This window comes from Vulpes lagopus, chromosome 6, assembly GCF_018345385.1.
Source record: "Vulpes lagopus strain Blue_001 chromosome 6, ASM1834538v1, whole genome shotgun sequence".
Taxonomy (NCBI): domain Eukaryota; kingdom Metazoa; phylum Chordata; class Mammalia; order Carnivora; family Canidae; genus Vulpes; species Vulpes lagopus.
Genome location: NC_054829.1, coordinates 745,367 through 768,379, shown reverse-complemented (window position 1 = coordinate 768,379; position 23,013 = coordinate 745,367). Strand labels below are relative to the sequence as shown.

At 63.1% G+C, this 23,013-nt stretch overlaps 2 protein-coding genes across 4 annotated transcripts in view; one reads left to right on the top strand and one right to left on the bottom strand.

Moving 5' to 3' along the window:
- The window catches only part of BRF1 (BRF1 RNA polymerase III transcription initiation factor subunit), a 55,103-nt gene that overhangs the window by 9,537 nt on the left and 22,553 nt on the right, over positions 1-23,013 (bottom strand). For 2 of the 3 annotated variants that reach the window (XM_041757641.1, XM_041757642.1), the window contains 8 exons: positions 16,036-16,067; positions 13,561-13,633; positions 8,379-8,528; positions 7,400-7,493; positions 6,331-6,457; positions 5,799-5,838; positions 5,624-5,716; positions 663-932 (listed from right to left, as the gene is read on the bottom strand). In XM_041757641.1, the coding sequence (XP_041613575.1) occupies positions 663-932; positions 5,624-5,716; positions 5,799-5,838; positions 6,331-6,457; positions 7,400-7,493; positions 8,379-8,528; positions 13,561-13,633; positions 16,036-16,067 (879 nt within the window). Of the gene's footprint in view, positions 1-662; positions 933-5,623; positions 5,717-5,798; positions 5,839-6,330; positions 6,458-7,399; positions 7,494-8,378; positions 8,529-9,284; positions 9,424-13,560; positions 13,634-16,035; positions 16,068-23,013 lie in introns of those variants that run through there. The other variant, XM_041757643.1, reaches the window with a different exon arrangement.
- On the top strand, positions 9,963-12,159 carry BTBD6 (BTB domain containing 6). The gene is made up of 4 exons (XM_041757644.1): positions 9,963-10,341; positions 10,561-10,651; positions 10,751-10,869; positions 10,966-12,159. Exons 1-4 carry the CDS (start codon positions 9,965-9,967, stop codon positions 11,996-11,998), a joined length of 1,620 nt encoding a protein of 539 aa, XP_041613578.1. The 5' UTR covers positions 9,963-9,964; the 3' UTR covers positions 11,999-12,159.

The following is a 23,013-nucleotide window of genomic DNA, read 5'->3' as shown; positions in this document are numbered from 1 at the left end:
TGCCTGCCCAGAGGCACGTGATAAATGCCTGAGCAGCACCCCTCTACAGGCTCCCAGCAGACAGAGGCCAAGTCCCAGGCGCCCGGAGACCAGGCAGGAGAGGTCTGCAGTCCGGAAGGCCTGGGGGAGCCTGTCCTAGCAGAGGGCCAGAGCCTGCTCTTGGGAGTACACGGTAGCAGAGCCAAACTGGCCTTCCTCCCAGAGCTGCCAGCGTCACCCCTGCCCAGGAGGCTCAGCACTGGCAGCGCAGGGGCCAGGGGACGTCGGGCCAAGCATGGGGACTGCGCCCTCACTCAGCACTTGCCCTCCAGCTCACGCAGACGCTGGAGGGAAACCAGTCCCTGTCCCCTGAGAAGAGGCTCGCCCCAGGCTTCACACACGGGCAGGAGGGAGCTGCAGCCACAACCCAATCAAGCACGGGCTCTGGCCGGGACCTGGGCCCGTGCAGGAGGGTTCCGGAGGCGGTGACAAGCCCTGCTGGTATTCGGGATGTCAGCACACGCTGGGGTCAATGATGGCTCACACAGCCCTGCACCTCCACCTCCCACGGAGGCGGAGGGGTGACCCGAACCTGGGATCTGCCGGCCACAGCCTCACCCCACCTGCCCAGAGGAGCACCCCCTCCCCAGCCCCACCCCTCCCCGGGGCTCCCAGGCACTCACTGGGGTCCTGGCTCTGGGAGGAGATGCACTCTCGAATGGAGTCTGAGATGCCCAGGCTGGCCGCAGTGGGCAGGGGCCCGAGCAGGGACTCCAGGGCAGGGGGCCTGCTGCCACCCTCGGCGCCTCCTGCCACCTCAGAGCTGCTGGAAATGCTGTCACCAAGGAGCTCCTGGTAAAAGTCCTTGTTCAGGTGGCTGGCCACAGCCTCCAGCTCCTCGTCCTCGGGGTCCTCCTCACCAAATAAGCTGGACGTGGTGTCCTCGACAGAGCCTACAAACACAATTTGACACACCCTGTGAACCAGGCGGAAAGCCAGGGAGCCCCACCTTTGTGCAGAGAAACACGGCCGTCCAGCTGCAAAAGGCATTTATGACACCAACTTAGGGAACCGAGTCGCACCTTGTCACAGCTGCCCGATGTCCACGTGCACACGAGGAGCCCTTGGCCTACACCTCATGCTGCAAAAAAACTGAATCTAAATAAAAATAAGAGCTAAGAGCATAGAAGCTTTAAGAAAAAGGAGAAAATGTTTGTGGCTTCGAATCAGGCCGACTTTCCCAGATGGGATGCCGACAGCAACCCACAAAACACCCCCGAGCAGGACTGCTGCACCTCGAGCTCTGCCCTCCTGTGAGCGTCTGTGTCTGCAGCCGCAGAGAACCCTCAAAGCTCTGTAACAGGAAAACACACGCCTCGACCGAACGCGGGCGAAAGGCCTACACGGGGACTTGGGCCACCCTGGGGCGCCACCCTCCCCCCGGGCCGGGAGCGGCGGGCCAGGGAGCAGCCCCTGCTCCAGTGGGGGGACACACGTGGCTGCGGCCACAGCCACGTCAGGGGACACTGGGTGGCTCCTCCAAGGCTGGGGCACATGCCGGGCTGCCAACCCGAGCAGCTCGGTGCTTGTCCAGGACAGAAGCAGGTAAAGGGACACAGAGGCTTGCGCACAAATGTTCCTTCAGCCCCAGCTGGACCCGCCACCTGGGTGACTTCAGGGCACCAGAGACGGGGAGCTGTGCACGCGGGCCCGCGTAGTCACGTGGGGCAGAGGAGCCGAAGGGGAATCAGGACACACCACAGATGTGAGACCCCGGTGGCAGCAGGCAGCCGGGCGGGGTGACAGAGACCCGGGGGTGCCGGGGTGCGCACGTTCGCAATCCCAGCCACCGCAACGGTTTTGTGGTGTGCGCGTTTGTCAACACTTACCAAAGACTGCAGTTTATTTTTTCATTTTTAAAGGTTTTATTCACGTATTTGAGAAAGGCAGAGAGAGAGAGAGCGCACGCACAGCGCGGGGGCAGGGCAGGGAGCAGCAGACTCCCCGCGGAGCAGGGGCCCACGCAGGGCTCCATCCCAGGGCCCTGGGAGCACAGCCTGAGCGGAAGCCCATGTTCAGCGCCCGAGACACCCAGGGACCCCCGGGCTGCGTTTCAGGTTCGTAGTTCATCGTACGTGGATTACACCTCCACGGAATTTGCTAAAATGTCCCCTATGAACGTTTGGTTTTTATTTTTTTATTTCTTAACGTTTGAATTTTGACGTTTTAATTTTTAAGGTTTGAATGGCCCCCCCCTCAGGGCCGCCTGGGCAGCTCAGTGGTTGAGCGCGGCCTTCAGCCCAGGGCGTGATCCCTGCCTGGGGATCGAGCCCCACGTGGGCTCCCTGCATGGAGCCTGCTTCTCCCTCTGCCTGTGTCTCTGCCTCTCTCCATGTGCCTCATGAATAAATAAAATACGAATCTTAAAAAAGAAAAAAAAAGCACACCTCAGAACACCCTACTCTACTTTTCCAACGCACGATACTTAAAAGTTGGGGAAGTACCGACACTCACGTGAGGATAACGCATCACGATAAATGTTCTCTGGGGACGGGAGACCATTCGATTCCCTGAGAGCAGAGAAATCGTGGGAGCGACGGCCCTTCCCGATACATCTGCTGCACCTCCGCCGGACGTGTGGGCACCCCCGCCTGAGAGCCAGGCCCGGGCCTCAGCCGCCCCGCACCCTGGGCGTCCACAGTCACGTCCCGCCGGCTGGGCCCTGGAGGCCTCCCCGCTGGCCTCACTGCTCCCAGGTGGCTCCCACTCCCGTGTCAACTCTCCCCTTCAACCAGAGTCAGACCGTGCCGTTCCCCCCGCCCTGCCCCCCGCCCGGGACCCCCCACACCCACTGTACCCCACGTGAGCACCAGGCCCCCTCATTCACCTCCAGGCGCCCTCACTTCCCAATCACCGCCTGCCCTCGCCGGTCCCTCCCCTGCTGTGCCGTCAGAACTGTGTGTCGTCTCAGGTCCCCGCGGGGAGGCTGGCAGCAGGAGGCCAGCCCTGCTGCCTGCACCCCCATGGCACACCACGTGGCGGCACGGCACAGTGAGCCAAGGGAACACAGGAGCTGAGGCCTCGCCAGGCAGCCTCCTGTGACCAAGGGGGCTGGACGACCCCACCTACTTTTGGGCCCAGGCCAGACAGAGGGGATGACACGTCTGCCATCCCGATGACACAGAAATGGTCTAGATAACCAGACCGTGGGGAGCAAGGAAGAGGGAGGTGTCCCGATGGTCTTGTTGGGGAACACGTGTGAGAAGCTGAGAGGGGGCAGGAGGTGGGGAGCTCCCTCACGGCCGGGGCAGGGCATGCAGGTAGGCGTTGCCTAAGAAATGGCACGAAGAAAACCACAGCACAAAGCCAGACCTCCCCAGGGTCCAGAGAACACCACGCGGCAAGTCACTCGGCCACATGTGAACGAGCCCCAAGCGCTAGAGGAGAAAAGCCGCGGAGCGGCTCACAAGGCAGCACCCAAGTCTGTGCCATACAGAAGAGGAAGGCCCGGGGGAAGGGCCGGGGCGGGGAGCAGAGCGGCACACGCACACCTGCGGAGGGCCTCCCACGTCACCCGGAGTGCGACACCACACACGCCCGCCAGCCAGCAAACGGGGGCTGTGGGGGTCACGGTGGGGACAGGCCGACACTGGCCACCTCCGTCCTCAAGGGGTTAGTGGGCGAGCGCATGAGGACCAGAGCTGGTGATGCCCCAGGAGACGCACAGTCCCGTGGGCATCTCCAAGCACAAGCGCACAGGAGACGGCACGGAGGACAGTGCCCGTGACACCCCCGGGCACACTGATGAACGTGGACATTTACACCAAGACCCGAAAACCAAAGGCATCCCCCTGGGACTGTAAACCCCTCACGTAAACTTTACCATCAAAGAGAAACGCCAGGCCAGCCCCGGTGGCTCAGAGGTTTAGCACCTGCCTTCAGCCCAGGGCCTGATCCTGGAGACCCGGGATCGAATCCCACGTCAGGCTCCCTGCATGGAGCCTGCTTCTCCCTCTGCCTGTGTCTCTGCCTCTCTGTGTGTGTCTTTCATGAATAAATAAATAAATAATATTTAAAAAAATACAAAAAAAAAAAAAAAAAGCAAAGAGAAACGCCGGCTGAGACTCAGTGTCCCAGAGGCTCCGACGAGGCTCGGGGTGCTCGGCACACATGCCACCTCAAGCCCCAGAGTACATCCGTCAAGCCGTGACCCCAAAGGTCAGGACACGGCGAGGCTGAAGGCGCGCAGAGGGAGAAGCAGGAGTCGCTGACTCAGCACACGGGAGGCAGCACGATCTACGACCGACGCGCACGGCACTCACGGGAAATCTCTAACTAGCTACGAAAACTGGAAAACCCAGGCATGGGGAGAAAGGCGGAGAAAGGACACATCTGTGGGAGGCACGAAATCAAACGCATCCTGAGACGCGTGACTGCCCAAGTCTGCTGTGGGGCCCAGACAGGGCAGCCCGATGCCAGGTTGCACTCACCACGCCCAGAAAACCCCACGTTCTCTCCACGAGCCCTCCAGACGTTAGAGACGGTCACCGACAGCCGACACAACACCCAGGGAGGACAGTGGGTGGGCACATCCTTCCCAGGGCGTCTCAGCCCAAAGCCTGCACTGTGTCCTGGGCGGCACCCAGGCCCCGCAGGCAGCCAGGCCATGTGCCCGCCGCCACCACTGCGACTCAGCAGAGCGCTGAAGGGCCAGGCCCTGGTCTTGGTGGCGGGAGACATCAGGGGCCCGAACGTCAGTGACAAGCACGAGGCAGCCCTCTCTGTAGAACACACCACTCACGTGGAAAACCCAGTGAGCAAGAGCACAGTACCAAGAGCAACACAATTCCCAACACACGAGTGCACAGGAGCAGCACCTGGAAACCAGAGGAAGGACGTCGCTCACGGTAGCAGTGGAGGGGGGTGGCCTGGCGCAGAGACGCCCACTCTCGGGAGGGAGTCGACGGGGCACTGGGCTGGGGCAGGCGGGCAAGAGGCATCTCAGATCGTGCGAGGAAATACGATCGGTGGCAGACCCTGGGCTAGAGAAGGGGCGGAGATGCTACCCTCAGACCGTCTGAGGCGAGGGTGAGAAGCGTTGGCTCCAGTGCCTACTCAGCACCTGGTCCTGGTCAACAGACAGGCCGTGCAACAGGGCCCAGCTGTAGACCTACAGCCCCAGAGGACTGGGAAGGACGGCGACGCGCCAGCGTCCAGCAGAGAAAGCAAGACCACGTGTGCGCAGAAGGATCCACCCAAGAACACACACCGCAGCTTTGCAAGGCCCCAGTAGGAAACAGAGGTGCAGGGGAGCTGTGACGTGGGGAAGGAAGCCCCAGGATGGCCGAGGAGGTCGCAGGCAATGGTGGCAGGAAGGGATTCTGGTGGGAGGGGGCATAACAGTCTGGAAGGAGGATCCAGGGGCTGAGAAGCAGCTTCCCCCTGAGGCCTGGAACCTGGGGGAGCCCCCGGACATTCAGCATAGCAAGTGACGGCAGGAGGTGGCCAATGGCCAGGGCAGTAAGTGGGACCCTGTGAAGTAGGACCCTGTAGCTACAGACAGGGTCTGTACCTGCACCCGTGCCTGGCAGGGGTGAAGTGAGCGGGGCTGGCCCGAGGCCGTGTGGGTCGCGGCTGGACTCACCGTCCCGAGTCAGGGTGGCAAGGGCGCCCTTCGCCTTTGGCCGGCTGTTCTCCAGCTCGATCTCGATGGCATCCTGATAGCTGGATATCTCACCTGACGTGACAAAAGCACACAGTAAGCACAAACCCCGCTTCTCGGAGGAGACGGCGTCTGTAACGTAAGATCGCTTGGTTACCTTCAACTTCCTCCAGTTTCTTGGACAGAACTTGTTCAAGCTGAAACAAAGCAATGAGAACGTTCAGCAAAGAAATGAGGAGACCAGCCCGGGAAGCAGCACCCTCCAGGGTGCCCGGAGGCCCTCCACGGAGCGGCGGCCCAGGGTCCCCAGCCATCCAGGTAAGTCTTCACAACTGGGCCCCACAGCAAGGCAGCACTTGCCCAAGGCACCGTGCCCGAGGCACCCAAGGCTGAGCCTGGCACAGACCCTAACGGCTGCGGGGAAGGCGGGAGGACCATCTCGACACCCGGCACTCCGTGTGCCACCCCTAGTGGGCAGCAGCGGTGCCCCTCCTGCACCCCTCAGCGCCTCACCCCACCATCTGTCTGTCCACCTCTCCCCGCAAGCCATGTAGACGCAGACCCAGTCTAGCCTTTGCAACTGAGCCACTTATTTCAAAATAAGAACGTGAAACGTGAGATCTAGAAAATGCTGCTAGATACTCTCGGGCTACAGGGGCAAGGCAGGGCCAGGCTGGCGGGGGGCTCACCTGCTTCATGCGCAGCTTCCGCTGCCCGGCTGTGTACGAAGGGGGGTCACACTCCCCCTCCAGGTCGATCCTCATGAACTCGTCCACGGTCAGCTGGCTCGTGGGTGTGTCTTCAAACTCCGTCAGCCTGGAACAAGAGATGTTGCAGGGGGCCCAGGGCCCTTGGAGAGCCAGCCCAGCACCCCAGCCACGCTCAGCCACAAGCACCAGGCCCCAGGGAGGAAAGGCCACGCATGCCTGTCGCTCCCACAGGGAGACTCAGAGAAGGCCCAGAAGGAAGGAGGCCCTAGGTGGTCACTGACTACAAATGACCTATGTCTTATGTGACCTATAAAACATCTAAAACTTTTTATTTTGGGGCAGCCCGGGTGGCTCAGCGGTTTGGCGCTGCCTTCAGCCTGGGGTGTGGTCCTGGAGACCCGGGATCGAGTCCCGCGTTGGGCTCCCTGCATGGAGCCTGCTTCTCCCTCTGCCTGTGTCTCCGCCTCTCTCTCTCTGCCTTTCACGAATAAATAAATAAAATATTTGAAAAAATTTTTAAATTTTAATAAAAAAATTTTAAATAGATTTAAAAATCAAATGAGTGAAACGCTTCCTTTTAATCTGCCTTTGGAAACTGCCACAGGAAAAGACCTCAGTTGAGAAACAGCCATCAAATGTTCCAGATTCGTGGTGTAAACAGCTACAGCAAAAGGTCTGCCTGCGGTCGAGCTGGTGACTCTCCAGTCACAGCCCACGTGCAGCTCATGCTGGAGCTGAGCTCTGCCGCCCCATGAGCGCTGCATCCCAAAGCAGAGCCCGTGAGCCCCTGCTCCCATGGCGTGGTGGCCCTCATCTGAGCCCGGCTTCCCTGACCAGCCAGTCAGCTCTCAGCCAACCCCCAACCTACTTTAGAGAGAAACTTGGGGTGGAAGTGTCCCCACGGCAGATGCAGCTGGTGTGGCACCAGGAGGGCTGACCAAGACGCCCTGGAGGGGAGGCAGGAGGCCCCTCGAGGACCCCGGCCGAGCTGGACCCAGACCAGGAGGTGGCTTTGAGCAGCCCCAGGCCAGGAATGAGCACCACCTACCTCTTCCGCAGCGTGGACTCGCACACCTTGACCACGCTGATGACCTCTTTGACGGTTCTCCGGAAATCGTGCATCCTGGCTGCAACCAGAAGTGCTGGAGAGGAGCATGACGGGGAATCAAGAGTCAGAACAGGCAGCAGCAGCCCAGTACTCAGGGGCGGTGAGAGCCCTGCCTGGGGGGCCTGGGCCCAGTCCCCGGCCTCACCGTGGGTAACGGTCACGCAGTATACGTGACCGTCCCAACACCCGAAAGCCACACGCTGCTTTCCATCCAACTACACTATGGTTTAAAAAGGGAGGAGGTGCTGCACCACACATTCTTCCTCAAATATAGAGTGTTAAATACGTCTCTGAGAACCTCGCGCACCCCCTCAAAGTCAGTGAGTGACCTCTAGGGAGCCTGGTGGTTGTCCACGGAGGTAAGGGTTGTGGGGACACAGCCCAGGTAGGGGAGCAAAGGGGGTGGGCTGACTGCGGGAGGCCGAGCTGGCCGTGCGCCTGGAACGCAGGCTGAAAGGACACGATCCTGCTGGTGGCCGAGCGCAGGCCCGCAGACCCTTGGCATTCCAGGAAGGAGTGGGGCAGGGGTGCTGGGGCGGGGCTGCCAGAGAGGAGTCAGGGCCTCCCGGGAGGACTCCAGGCCCCAGGGCTACGTCAGACCCCAGGGTGTCAGGCACAGGGGGAGGGCTCAGACGGGAGACTGGGCCGCCTCCCTCTGGGGGGCTAAGGAGACGGCCTGAAAGGCTGGGGCGCCCTCTGCAGTGAGGACTCGGCCCTGGGGGCGGCCTGGACGCAGCCTCGGCCTGCATGAGTGCTGCCCTGCCCCCGTGGCTGAGTCAGTGTGGGGGGCAGCTGGGAGTCCTCCGGGGCCAAGTCAGCTCTGGAGACCGCCCGCCCCCACCCACGTGCTTGGCCTCGCCAAGTCAGGACAGAAGCCACCCGGGGGCCAGTGGGGCTGGTGTGAGCGCAGGGCCGGTACCCGCTCCGCAGAGGCCCGAGGGCCGCCGGCCGGTGTGCATCCAGTCCCTCTTCATCCTCTGCAAGAGCCTCAGGGCTGTCATGGACACCTCGTGGTTCTTCTCCCCGAACTCCAGCAGGTGGGCAAAGCGGGGGATGTAGAGGCACGGGTCTGCGGCAGACACACTGCGTCAGCGGGGCCTGCTGCGAGCCCTGGGGCAGGAGCCGCCCCCCTCACCAGGCCCTATGGGCCGTGCGAGTTCCAGACCCAGAGGCACAGGGCGCACAGCCTCCCCGCCAGGGCGACCCTCCCAGTCCCTCCCACAGCTGCCCGGGGCGGGTGCGGAGCCGCACGCAGCGCCTTTCCACCGTCTGCGGCTGCACCCTCTGCCCTCGACCGCAGGGCTGCGCGTCTCCAGTGATCCCCTTGTCAGCAGGGCAGGGCTCCCGAGGGCTCCCGAGGACCCAGGGCGCGCGGCCGCCTGGGGGGGGGGGGGGGGGGGGGCGGGGACCTGCGGCCTCGGGCCCCGGGCGGCAGAGCGTCGGGCGGGGTCACCTGGGAGGGCCCTGCCCGGGCGGGGCGGGGCGGGGCGGGGCCGGGCCAGGCTGGGGGCGGCCGTGAGCCCCAGGGGCCCGGGACCGTGCCCGGCGCCCGCCGTCCTCCCCGCAGCTCGGCCCACCTGGCTGCGCTCTGGGCCCTCCCACCCCCCGCCCGTCTTGGTCCCCAGAAGGGAGCAGAGATGAGCGGCCCGGAGGCGTGCGGGTCCCCGGGGCCGGGGGGCCCAGGCGGGGCGGGCCCAGGCGGGGCGGCGCGGCCCGGCCCGGCCCCCGCACGTGTCTCGGCCGCTCGCCAGCAGCTTCCAGACGCCCCGCCCCGTGCCCCGGGGCTCCCCGGGGCCCAGGCTTTCCCCCGCGAAACAACCCAAACCTTAATAGCGGACGCGCGTATTTCTCGCCGAGAAAAGGTCTTTCAGCGGCCGAGGCGCGACCAACAGCCCAACCGCGAGGGAGCAGGGGCCGCGGGGGGCGCGGGGCGGGCGCCGTGGGGACCCGCCGGCCCAGCCCCGCACCGGACCCTGCTGTCCGAGGCCCCGGAGCCGCCCGACCCACGGCCAGGGAGGGGCAGGAAGGGCCGGCGGGCGGGGGCGACCCCGCGACAGCAGCGAGGGGCCGTGCGCGTGCCCGCATCCGGGCGGGGGCCCTGGACGCTCCGCAGCGCCGCGCCGGGGCCAGCGCGCGCACCCTGCACCCCGCACCCGCACCCCGCACCCCGGGGCTGCGCGCCCCTCGCTCCCGCCCGCGCCTGCGCACCTGCCGCCCCGCCCCAGCCCGCCGCGGGGAGGCGGGGCCGGGACGCAGGGCCGGGAGCGCGCACGTCCCCGCGGGGAGGCGGGGCCGGGACGCAGGGCCGGGAGCGCGCACGTCCCCGCGGGGGGCGGGGCCGGCCGTGACGGGCGTGACGTGCGGGCGCCGCGGCGGCAAGGGCGAGGGCGGGCCGGACGGCGCCCCCTGCGGCCGCGCTGCGGGCTGCGGCTGGGGCTCGGGCTGCGGCTGCGGCTGGGGCTCGGGCTCGGGCTCGGGCTGCGCGCCGGCGGGGCGGGGTGCCCCATGCTGCTGCCCCTGGCCTGCCTGCACGGCCGGGTGGCGCAGTGCCTCACGGCGCTCCTGGTGCTCGCCGAGCCGCCCCCCCGGCCCCGGCCCCGGCCCCGGCGCGGCGCGAGGGTGCACGGGGCGCCGCCGCCGCGCGCGGAGGCCGCCCTGCCCGCGAAGATGGCCGCGGAGCTGTACCCCGCCGGCGCCGCCGCCACCGCCACGGACATCGCCAACAGCAACGCCAGCGCCGCCGCCGCCGCCGCGGGCAGGAAGGGCCCGCCCAGCGCCCCGCCGCCCGCCCCGCCGCCGCCCGCGCCCGCGCCGCCCGCGCCCGACAACAACAACTTGGAGAGCCCCAACTGGCAGTCCTGCCACCCCACCCTGCGCGAGAGGTGAGCCCGGGCGGCGCCCCCGCCCCGCCCCCGCCCGCACCCCCGCGGCCCTGCCCCCGCCCCGCCCCCGCCCGCACCCCCGTGGCCCTGCCCCCGCCCCGCACCCGCACCCGCCCCGCGGCCCTGCCCCCGCCCCGCCCCCGCCCGCACCCCCGCGGCCCCGCCCCCGCCCGCGCCCCCGCGCCCCCGCGAGCCCCAGCCTGCCTCTGCCCTTCGCAGGAACGCGCTGATGTTCAACAACGAGCTCATGGCCGACGTGCACTTCATCGTGGGGCCCCCCGGGGCGGCCCGCAGGGTGCCCGCGCACAAGGTGAGCCGAGGCGCGGCCCCGCCGCCCGCACCCCCGGGTGGCCCTCCTCGGGCTCCGCGGGGCGGGCCGGGGCTCAGGGCAGCTTCTGTCTCCCCGCAGTACGTCCTGGCCGTGGGTAGCTCCGTCTTCTACGCCATGTTCTACGGCGACTTGGCAGAAGTCAAGTCGGAGATCCACATCCCCGACGTGGAGCCCGCGGCCTTCCTGATCCTGCTGAGGTGCGTGTGCCGCCGAGGCGCGGGTGGGGAGCGGGATGCTGCGGGCGCGGGCCCGGGCCGGGCGGCGGCCTGTGACGCGGTCCCCACCCTGCCCAGGTACATGTACAGCGACGAGATTGACCTGGAGGCCGACACGGTGCTGGCCACTCTCTACGCCGCCAAGAAGTACATTGTCCCCGCGCTAGCCAAAGCCTGTGTCAACTTCCTGGAGACGAGCCTGGAAGCCAAGAACGCCTGTGTCCTGCTGTCCCAGAGCCGGCTGTTTGAGGAGCCGGAGCTGACCCAGCGCTGCTGGGAGGTCATTGACGCTCAGGCCGAGATGGCCCTGAGATCTGAAGGCTTCTGCGAAATCGACTGGCAGACTCTGGAAATCATCGTGACGCGGGAGGCCCTCAACGCCAAGGAGGCAGTGGTCTTCGAGGCCGTCCTGAACTGGGCTGAAGCCGAGTGCAAGAGGCAGGGCCTGCCGGTCACCCCACGCAACAAGAGGCACGTCTTGGGGCCTGCCCTCTATCTGGTCCGAATTCCGACCATGACCCTGGAGGAGTTTGCCAACGGCGCAGCCCAGTCGGACATCCTGACCCTGGAGGAGACCCACGATATCTTCCTATGGTACACGGCGGCCAACAAGCCCCTCCTCAACTTCCCCCTGACCAAGAGGAAGGGCCTTGCCCCGCAGCGGTGCCACCGGTTCCAGTCTTCTGCCTACCGCAGCAACCAGTGGCGCTACCGTGGGCGCTGTGACAGCATCCAGTTTGCCGTGGACAGGAGGGTGTTTGTTGCAGGGCTGGGCCTGTACGGGTCCAGCTCCGGGAAAGCCGAGTACAGCGTGAAGATTGAACTCAAGCGGCTGGGGGTGGTCCTGGCTCAGAACCTGACCAAGTTTGTGTCGGACGGCTCCAGCAACACCTTCTCGGTGTGGTTTGAACACCCCGTGCAGGTCGAGCAGGACACCTTCTACACAGCCAGTGCCGTCCTGGATGGCAGCGAGCTCAGCTATTTCGGGCAGGAAGGCATGACGGAAGTACAGTGTGGGAAGGTCACCTTCCAGTTCCAGTGCTCCTCAGACAGCACCAACGGGACCGGGGTCCAGGGTGGGCAGATCCCCGAGCTCATCTTCTATGCCTGAGGGGCCCTGGGCTGGCATGGACGCCCTGCCCTCTGCTGGGCACCAGGAGGAGGCCTTTCTCTGCAGCTGGTCCGGCCGGGAAGGGAAGTGCAGGAGATTGTGCTACCCGTCCCCCAGCTGGCTGCCTTCCTGACCCCATTAAAGGCTTCGCCAACTTTGTACTTCTCTCGTACTAGTCAGCTGCAGCCCAGAGCTGGGAACCAGAGGCTCCTCTGCACAGCCAGAGCCTGGGGTGCTGAGTGTTGGCTGCTGGGCAGATCTGGGGGCGCGAGGCAGGCTTCATCCAGGTCCCCTCCCAGTGGTGCCCACACCGTGGCTAGCTCTGGGGACCTTGCCATCCATCCCACCCTCATGAATTCACAGTGGTACGACGCCTAGCCCAGACCTTCCCTTCAAATCCATTTGGATTTGAAAAAATACCTAAAATAGTGTGCGTCTACCTGAATTTTCATAACAAAGTTTCAGTGAAACGAGCTACCGATAGATTAGTGACGGAAGGAGCGTGAAGCTGGAGCAGGTGCCTTCCCCTGTGTTCCTTCCAGCACACAAAAAGCTCCCCAGTGCTGAGCCCTGCTTCCTGGTTAGAAACAAACTGCCCCCTGGGGAGGTCGGCTGTCCCTGAGCATGCCCTCTGCTGGCAGGCTGGCTTCCGCTGTGGGTCTGTCGCTAGAATGCTCCAGAAAAGGCCCGGTGTCGGCTTCTGTCATACTCTGTGATGCATCACAGCCTCTGAGACAAAGCCCTACTGTAGGACTCAGGTTTGAGGGTGGTGGCGTGAAGTGGGGCTCTCTGCTGGCCCAAGGCTGCAGACCCTGGGGACCAATGTCCTGCCTCAGGCTCGCCAGCACCTTCCATGGCAGGCCCCAGACAGCCCCTGCCCAGGTGTACTTCAGGATAAAGCAGGCTCTCTGAGCCCGTCTTCCCAGGCTGTGTGCTCTGGGGCCAGCTGCTTTGCTTCTGAAAACCCTTAGCTTGACCCCCAGAGGGAGGGACCGAGTCACTTGGCACAAGGAAATGGCATCTTGGACAGGGTCTGGGCCGGGAGCAGACCACCCAAGCCTGGTGTACCTCTGCAGCTGCACACCCCCCCCCCCCCGCCCCATCCTGCCAGACCCTGCCTTTTCAGCCCCAGGGTACCACCCTGTGGGTTATCCAGGACTAAACCCCGGTCCACCCTCCCTGGCCCTGCATTCCACCTCCTTGAAACGAAATACACTTGTAAAGGGCAAAACAGAGAGCAGCCCCTGCAAGTGGACTGTGAAGACAATCCTCTCAGTAAAGCTCCCGAGGAGACGGAACGGGCCAGCGACACCCCCACTCTGTGTGCAGAGATCCTGCCTTCCCCGGGACACCTGCCACCAGGTGTATTCCCTCCGTGTCCTCCTCCACACCTGCCGGGGACAGACCGTGGGCAGTCTTGTTTTAAACCAGGAGTAACCTCCAAACTGTCAGGCTCTCGGCTACTTCTCAGACGTTCCTTACCACCTAGTGGGGCCCTGGCCCCTGCACGTGACTCCCTCCCACTCCGGGCACCGTGTTGCCCTCTGCCAGCCCCAGCATACCTATCGCCGGCGCGTTGATGCAGAGCTCTCTTGCCAGAAGAAGGAACGTCTTCCCCAGCACGTAAACGTTCACCTGTTAGGAAGAAGCCACAACACAGAACAGCATCTGAATTTAGGGGATGTTTGGGTTTTTTTTCCTCACGATGCATTTCATTCACTGTCCAGTGTGACAGATGCAACGTAAAAGCTCCAGGACCGCCCCCGCTCCCACCCCTCAGAGCAGCCCAGGGCCCTGCTTCCCAATCGCAGGCAGCTTTTTCAGACCCTGCCACTGTCTCAGCAATAACTGGGTTTGCTAACCAAGTGTAGACACCCGGAGCTCAGTGTGTGTAATTCAGGGTGGTGTGCAGCTGCGTATGCAGGGCCCACTGGCCACCCCGCCCCACGCAGACTGGGATCCTTGTCTGTGGCCCCAGGGACCAGCTGAGTCATGGCCATGGGTCCCCGCAGATCTCAGGAACTCCCCCACCTCCCAGGCTGCTCCCACTTCAAGTCCAAATCGGCTGTGGAGTCCAGCGCCTGGCCAGGGTGCAGACCTCCTCTGTTGCTGGGCCTCAGGCTGTCCTAAGGGCCGGCCCTGTGCTGACCAAGGCCGCGGTGCTACGGGGAGGGGGCTTCTGAGCAGTGTTTGACGGCAGCCATGGAAAACGCCACGGGGCTTGGATGAGGTGCAGAACTGGGAAAAGCCGGGGCTGAGCCCCTCCTGCCTGTGGCCCTCTGCCTCTGGCTTCCCCGTAGACCTCCTTTGCCTCATCAAGCCTGGCCTGTGAAGTCCTGGTTGAGGGCTCCTTAACCCTGAGCCCAAGAAGCCACCCGAAAAGAGTGTGAAGAACCAAGACCTCGGCGTGCGGCACGCCCATCAGGGGGTCTGGGCAGCACACATGGGGGCTTGTGGCCATGGAACAGAGGCCCCTCAGGGGCGATGGAGGCTACCTGCGGAGCCCCGTCAGCTCAGGGGCTACGCTGCACATCCAGGCCTCCTGCGAGAAGCCCCCGTCCTCGGGCTGGCAGCTCACGGAGCCTGCTTCTCAAGGGACTCTGCCCTTGGGCTGCCCACACACGCGCAGCTGTGCATCTTCTAGGAGCGCCCGGCCTTCGCTGGGCTCCTGCCAAGCTCCTGCACCTTGACCCTCCTGACCTCATGCCCGTCTGGAGCAGAGTGGAACTCACGTGCCCCGCAATGTGCTGTTCCCTGCCCACTGCGCACACCCGACCCACCTCCCTGACAGTGTCCCAAGCACACAAAGACCTAGATGCTACGGAAAAGGGTTCTCTGAATGGACTTCAGGTGGAAAGTTGAAATGCTAAGCGGCCTGCTGGCTACAGCACCTGGCGTGATTGCCAGAGATGCCGACGTCCGTCTACGGGCATCAGAAACTGGGCCATGGACTCTGAGGATCGGTGAGGATCGGTCCCTGCGGGTGTGGCCGGCCACCCTTCCCGCTCCTGTCCAATTGGCAGGCGGGCTCTGTGTGAAGGCGGCCCGAGTGCGCCTGTGCCCGCCATGCCTTGATGGGGTGACGGGACCCCCCACCCCGTCCTGCCCGGGAGAGCTCACCCGGATCCAAACCCCGGCAGGAACACCAACAACAGAATCGTGAACATGGATCCCCCGTGGGTGGTCCCGCACCAGCCTCGCTCCGTGCTCCCTGGGAAGTCCTAGGGTGGCAACACGCCGCCACACGTGGAGCGCTGGGTTTCCACAATCCCAGCACATTACTGTGAGCCCGGCCACAGAGTACTTGAGCAGGACTCCTGACATGCCACGCACGCAGCCAGCATCTGCCTTACCTGTTAGTCTAGCTCTGTCTGCGGGGGGCCTGCGGCCACCAGCACCACAGGCCCCATGTGCACACGTGCACCTGACCAAGCCTTCCTCAGAGGGGCGGGAGCTCTGTGAGTCCCGCACGCACCCTCACACTGCGGTCATGTCTGTTTTCCCGGACACCCCTGCCCTGTCCGAGTCCTCAGCAGTGATCACCGTGCCTGCCCCAGCGCTGTCAGCAGGGACGGGACATGTGCAGAGCCCCGATGGCCCCACCCTGGTGAATGTCCCATCCACACAGGTGTCCCCCTTGCTGGACGCTTCCATTTTATTCAGTACCTTGGAAACAAGAGATGGAACAGAAAATGCTTTCCTGGTACCCAGAGTTCCTAAATACGCTATAATGTGGATTCTTACACTGTTGAAGATAGAAGATTCTTTTCTTCTAAAGATTCTTCTGAAGATTCTTTTTCTTCTAAAGAACCTCCCTTCCCTCAGACCAAGTTCACCTGGGTCTTTCCACTGGTTCTGAGGCCAAGGCTGCCCAGGCCAGCACTGTGACCCCATGTTTATTGCCGCCCCCCCACTGGTTTTGCATCAGACCCCAGCCCGGCGTGTCCTCTGCCTGGGGACCAGCCTCCTGGGTGTGTGGTGCACACCCTAGTCACAGCCTCCCTTGGGAAGGGGGCTCAGAAAGGAAGCCAATGTACCTGGAGCAGGTCACTGAGGTCGAGGAGCATGTCTGCAGCAGGAGTCAAGGATCATCTGCGCCCAAGCCCACGGGCTCCAGTTACCCGACCACCTTCCCGAGGCACAGACCCAGCCCCCCAACCTGGGCTCGGCCCTGGATCTCAGGGGAGAGAGGGAGGTGTCTGCAGCAGGGCTGCACAGAACCTGCCAGAGACCCCTGACAAGCACTCCCGGGGCGAGGGGCAGCAGAGCTCATCACGTCGTCCCCGGAGTACTTGCTGCTTCACAGAGCACCCCCCACGCCCCGAGTGGCACAGCCCAGAAGCACGTGACAACACTCACTGCTCCCTCGAGCATCTAGTGAGCGCCCGCTGGGTGCTGCGTGGGCCTCTGGCCCACGACTCGTGGCTCCTGGGGGGCAGACACAGGCACAGAGGGCCCTGGTGGTGGGCGGGCACCTCCGTGGTGCCAGTGCTCGAGGGACAGCTGTGGGGCCTCTGGCATGGAACCTGTCCTCACTCTCAGCAGATGGTTAAAGAGTAACCACATCATGTCCTCAGTGATTCGAGACCCAGGTGGACCCACGCGCGCACACAGACACGCAACAAGACACGCACCCCTGCGTAAGGCAACTGGTCAAGCAAGGTCAAACGTCCTGTCGCTCCCCGGCGCACTGTGGCCTTGGGAAGGTAACCGAGAGGAATCCGACGCGCCGCATCAGAGCCAGGGCAGGGTCGGGGGGGACCCCTGGGCCCAAACACAGGAGAAAGAGGCCCCCGAGGCCACAGCATCCCAGCAGGCCCCAGACACCCCGCCACGGCCTCTGAGGTCCTTGCATAAAGGGCACCCCGTGTCCCGCGCTCTGGAGGCACGCGCTTCGGCGGGAGCGTCGCCACAGGACGAGCAGCCAGCACGAAGTGTGGGAAGCAGCCCCGGGAGCGGGGGGCAGCGGTCCTACGCGAGCGAGCACAGACCCGCGTCGACACAGGCAACCCGGGACACGCGCCAAACCGAGAGGCGCCAGAAGGCTCCAGAAACACTCGGGGTACAGCGCGCAGGTCAGGGGCTGCCGGCGGGCGGGAGGGGACTTCCGGGCACTGAGGCCACTCCACGTGATGCCACGGGCACGGGCGCCCACCGCTCACGTCAAACCCATAAGGGACACCACAGGGGCAGGCCGGGCAAGCCCTCGTCAGCCCCGCCGGGCCGTCCAGGACGCCGCTGCGGCGTGGGCAGGGGGTCGGGGGAGGTGGGGGTCCGCACCGTTTTTCTTCTAACCTACAACTGCTCTAAAAAGTGAAGCCTTCAAAAGAGAATAAAATAAAATAAAAGCCAAGTCATCGGTAAGTTCGGAGCAGACATTTCAAGGGAAGCAAAGAGCCGGTGAGCACACGCGAAGGGATCGCCCTCGGTGGTCGGAGACCTGCAGACGAAGGGCCCCGGCAGCACCGAATGCTGGCAGGGACGTGGGCCTCCCCCGTTCCCCGTCTGCCGGCTGCGCTGCCGCCCAACGGCCACGCTGGCACAAGGCTGGCACGTTTCTCGTAGCACGGACCACGCCTGCCTCGACCGGACCGCCCCACGTCCACCCGCGAGCCTTGTACCAGCAGCTGAAAGCCAAGAAGAGCCCAGACGTCCACCCACAGAAGAACCCGTGGCCTGTCACACGTTCCCACAACGGAGGGGGTGCTTCTTGGCACACCCCACACGGATGGGCCCGAAGCTCGCCTAGGACAGAAACCTTACGAACAGGGCTCCCCTGGGCATCTGGAATGAGCAAAACCAATGGGTGGGGGTCCCCGGAACAGTGGGTGCCTCGGGGGCAGGGTGGCCACGTGGTGGTGTCGCCCCGAGTCCCGATGGGGGGCCTGGTTGCAAAGATGCATACAATTGGCAAAACTCAAGCAGTACCACAAACACTCATGTATTTGTTTTATGCCAATTTTACCCCAAAAGGGAAAAGAAAAATAGAGACAAATACTGCAATCTGGTCAGTTAAGGACTGGCCAGCTGAAGGGCTTACAGGGAGCAGCAGAGGCCGGTGCCTTACTCTGAAACGTGCCGGACGGTGGGAGGCTGGGGGGCAGGGGAGCGGGTGAGGGCCGCGGGGTGGACACGGCTAGAGGTGCCCACCGTCCGATTCCTTCAACCTTGCCAGGTGTCGGAGTCCCCACGGCACAATGATGGGGGAGAGTGTGTACGTTTTAGAAAGGAGACCGGACTTCAAATTAAGCAAGCTGACACGACTGGTCCCCTTGAGCCGCAGAGGCAGCGGGGCACGCGGCCAGGGCTCACTGGCTGCTGGACGCACCGACAGGCTGAATAACGTGCTTCCCGCCTGCTCACGCCGCAGGGCCGGGCCCACGACAGGTCCCCAGTGATGGGCATTTAGGGAAGTCGTGGTGGCCGTGCAAGGTCTTCTGTCCGGCCTGCCCAGTGGGCCTGGGTCTCCGCCTATTGCTAAGCAGCTGCTCCCAACCTCCCGGCACAGGGACATCCAGGCCTCCAAATTTGCTGGAATCGTAAAGTCGGCGTGAACGACGCCTGTCTAAAGCCCTGGTGGCGCTGAGCAAAGCGCCCCAGCGTGACCACATCTGTTCCCGTGAGCCGGGCCCTCCTCCTGGTCCCTCGTCCTGCTCCCATGGCATGTTCCTCCCAGACATGCCCTACTAGGTGGGATGTCTGCTCAGCCAACAGCAGCTTCCAGTGCCGGCCGCAGAAGAGAATGGCAGCAGATAAACCACCACCAGAAGATTCTAGACACTCCTGAGGGTCAACAGACCAAGACGCAGGGGCCTCGCGCAGACTCCCGGCAGGCTGTGAGAAGTGCACACAGAGCCTCCGCTGCCCTGACGTCCAGGACCGGGTCCACCACGACAGGGACGGGGACACCATGTGGCTGGCCCACATCTTGCTTTTGGAAGAACGATCAGACGAGGCTTGATTGAAACCCAGACCCACGTTCAACGTGAGATTTCTCTACACGGCCTCACACCCAAGTGCTCCCTCAGGACGCCCAAAGACAGGACAAGGGAGACTGCTCTTGGCGTCCAGTCCACCAGAAGGTCTGGAAGGTCCTGCACGGGCGTCCAGCAGACGACGGTGGGAATGGCGGGGTGGCCACGCTACGAGCTGGCACCACCATTCCCAGGCCCGGATGGAAACCTGGGCAGGGGGGCACTTATTTATGGGCCCAACACACACCTCTGTTTACAGAGGAGCTCGCAGCCGCACCCCCTGCACTGTTTTGCCTGGCGAAGGAGTGGTAGCCTGCCGGGCTCCGAGCCTGCCCCCACGCACACGCCGAGCACGCACTGCCTGCTACACTGACCCTGCTCCCTGCACCCTCCCCATCCCCAGCACAATGCACCTGACGCCAGAGACAGGGCCAGGCTGCAGCATCCTGTGCTGGGGTTTCCTCTGTGTACACCACTCTTCGAATGATCGACACAGGTCTCCGTCACCACTCTGCACGACACTCCCACAGTGTGGAGGTGCCTGCACCCTGCCCTCGGGGCTCCACACCAGGACCTGTGCCAGGAAGAGGTATGGGAAAGGCCGAGGGCCAGATCCCAGGTCAGCCGCATGCGCTGGCACACCAGTGGCCCTGCTGCCCTCTGACTGCTGGGGGAGGACCTGCCCCGGCCCCAGCGCCAGGCCCAGCCTCCTGACACCGGCACAGTCCATCCTGTGCTGGCGGCTCCTGGTTCCAGCACACCTGTGCCTCCCCACACCCATGAGGGCCCTGTGCACCCGGCTCAGGCCCAGCCTGGTGCAGTCCTCGCTCGGGCATCACGCTGACCTCCGTGCTCTGCAAGTTCTCTGCTCCGCACGGGCTGGCAGCAGGCCAGCATCTCTGACTGGGGAGCTCTGGGAAGGCCAGCATCCCTGATGCCAGGGAGTAGCAGCCAGAGGCTGCTGCGGCTGAGAGGAGGGAGGGAGGGAAAGGGACACGGGAGCTGGAAGCTACAGCCATTGGCCACGGGGAAAGCCACGGACGGTCCACACAAGGAAGGAGACAGTCCAGACCTCAGTCTCGAAAGGCTCACCCGTGGCTGGAGGCAAACCCACCCAGGGCCCCACTGCAGAGGCAGACAGAGCACTTAGGGGTGAATGCCAGGCAAGGAGGGGCTGCTGCTCCCCATCAGGAGATCCCCCTCCCGCACGATACACAGGAGAGCGACCCTCCAGCCAAAAAGCCAGATAAAATGCAGGAGAGCGACTGGGAGCCACCCTTGTGGGGCAGACCCTCAAGAGAAGGAGGGCCATGCCCGTTGCTTGAGCTCCCGCTTAGGGCACCAGCTGCCCTGGGGCCAGGCGCACAGGCCTTGGGCTCGTGCAGTCCTGCCTGCAGGAAGGTGAAGCTTAGGGTCCGTGCGTTTCCAAGACAGCCACACTCAGGGACCAGACTGTCAGGAGCATGCAGCCCCTGCAAGAAGTGGCAAAAGAGAAGTGGTCAAATGTCATGTCACGGGCTCCCCCAGACCTGGCAGCAGCAGTCCACGCGGAGGGTGGGAGCCGGTGGGAAAGAGATCCCGGGCTCCCGCCCCTGGCCCAAGGTGAGCACACACCAAGGCTCCTGGTTAGGTCCCGGGCGGGGCTGGCCTGCACGGGACACGGCCAGCTCCCCACAGCCCACCCGCCTGCCAGAGGACAGGACCCTCCTCGGGGGGAAAGTTATCCACAGTCCCCACAGTCCTTCAGATGTAACCCCCATCAATTCAATGAGACTTACCTAGCATGAGAGCAGGCAAGACCAAGTAAATATCCTCAAACCACTAAAAACAGAACCACCAGCGATCCTCCTGTCGGGAGTTATGAAAGACTTCCACGGAAGGAGAATTCTACCGAAGACACAGACTCTAGTAGAAAGAATATACTGAGGGGCGCCTGGGTGGCTCAGGCAGGGAAGCGTCTGCCTTGGGCTCAGCTCGTGATCCCGGGGTCCTGGGATCGAGTCCTGCCTCACGCTCCCTGCTCAACGGGCGCCTGCTTCTCCCTCTGCCCCTGCCCTCCCCCTGCTCATGCTCTCTCTTTTTCTATCTCAAACAAATAAATAAAATCTTTAAAAAAAAAAAAAAAACAGATAAGGGCGGCCCAGGTGGCTCAGCAGTTTAGAGCCGCCTTCAGCCCAGGGCGTGATCCCGGAGACCCAGGATTGAGTCCCACATCGGGCTCCCTGCATGGAGCCTGCTCCTCCCTCTGCCTGTGTCTCTGCCTCTCTCTCTCTGTCTCTCATGGATAAATAAATAAAATCTTAAAAAAAAAAAAAAACCCAGATAGGTTAGACACACAGAGGAAAGGTCAAGGGAACTCACAGATACAGGTCCTGGGAAAACAGACTGAGATAGAGAGAGGAGAAGAAAAGCAGAGAACAGAGACTGCCAAACCCAGGGTGGGACGTGACGCTGTGACGACACTGGAGCCCAGAGGGAACAGAGAGGATGGGGCAGTCCCCAGACCAGACGGGACTGTGCCCCAGACTGCCCCAGGACAGACAAAAGACACAGAGCGACAATAACAAGGACAAACACAGTCCTTGCCAGCAGGGAGTGGGGAGGTCAGCGCCTTGAATACAGTGACGGGAAGATGCAGAGTCCCCTGGACAGGAGGGGAGAGGCACGGAGACCAGTGAGCGCCACGAGAAGCACCACCAGCACAGGGACATCCTTCAGAGTAAACATGTTTCATACAGACAAAAGCGGAGAGAAGCGTCTTCCAGGAGGCCGACCACAGACACAGAAGGAAACGGCCCAGATGCGCGCACAAAAATGCAGGACGGGAAGGGTCACAACGGGGAAATGTGAACAGGCGCTGAGAGGGCAAGCGGCGGCGGCCGCGGTGACACACTGCGTGGTCCAAGGGGCTGCCATCGGGGGCACAGGGTGCCATCGGGGCTGCCATCGGGGGCACAGGGTGTGACGGAGAGCAGGGGCAACACGGTGACACGTAAGCATGTGAGACACCAGTGACTTCAAGGAAACAGAATAAAACACTTGAGTTCTCTGAGAGCTGGTGAGAAAGAGAGCAAAGGACAAACGAACGGACAGCAAAACCGGTGGAATCAGACACAAATATACCAACAAGACATTTAATTCAAACGGGTGAAATTCTCCAACAGAAATATTCTAAGACTGGATTAAAAGGGACGCCTCGGGGGATCCCTGGGTGGCGCAGTGGTTTAGCTCCTCCTGCCTTTGGCCCAGGGCGCGATCCTGGAGACCCGGGATCGAATCCCACATCGGGCTCCCGGTGCATGGAGCCTGCTTCTCCCTCTGCCTGGGTCTCTGCCTCTCTCTCTCTCTCTGTGTCTCTCACAAATAAATAAATAAAATCTTTAAAAAAAATTTTTTTTAATTTAATTTATTTATGATAGGCACACAGTGAGAGAGAGAGAGAGGCAGAGACATAGGCAGAGGGAGAAGCAGGCTCCATGCACCGGGAGCCTGACGTGGGATTCGATCCCGGGTCTCGAGGATCGCGCCCTGGGCCAAAGGCAGGTGCCAAACCGCTGCGTCACCCAGGGATCCCCTAAAAATTTTTTTAAAGTAAAACTAGTTGATGTAATTCATCGATTAAGGGACACATCCCAGTATTTATCACTCTGATAAATACGCGGGAGATGCGCACCCGTCCTGACAAGTGCTCTCAGCAGGAGGGCGCCTGCAGACCCCCACAGCGGGTGTGGACGGCACTGCCCACGGTCCAGACACAGCCAAGGGCGCCTCGCCCACCGGTGCGCACAGCACGTGCGGCGCTGCAGGTGCACAGATCGGAAGGGATGAGCCAGTGGCCACACACAGGCGATCCCACGTTCCAACACTAAGACTGGTAACTGACTTCTGTAGTATGGGCCGTCACGTCGACGTGCGGAACTCGACTGTACCCGTACGCGTCACCACCCAGACAGAGGCCGTCCACACTGGCGCAGGGCGCGCACTCGGGAACAGCCTGACACAGCACGGGAAAGACCCCGTCACCACAAGTAACACGTCGCA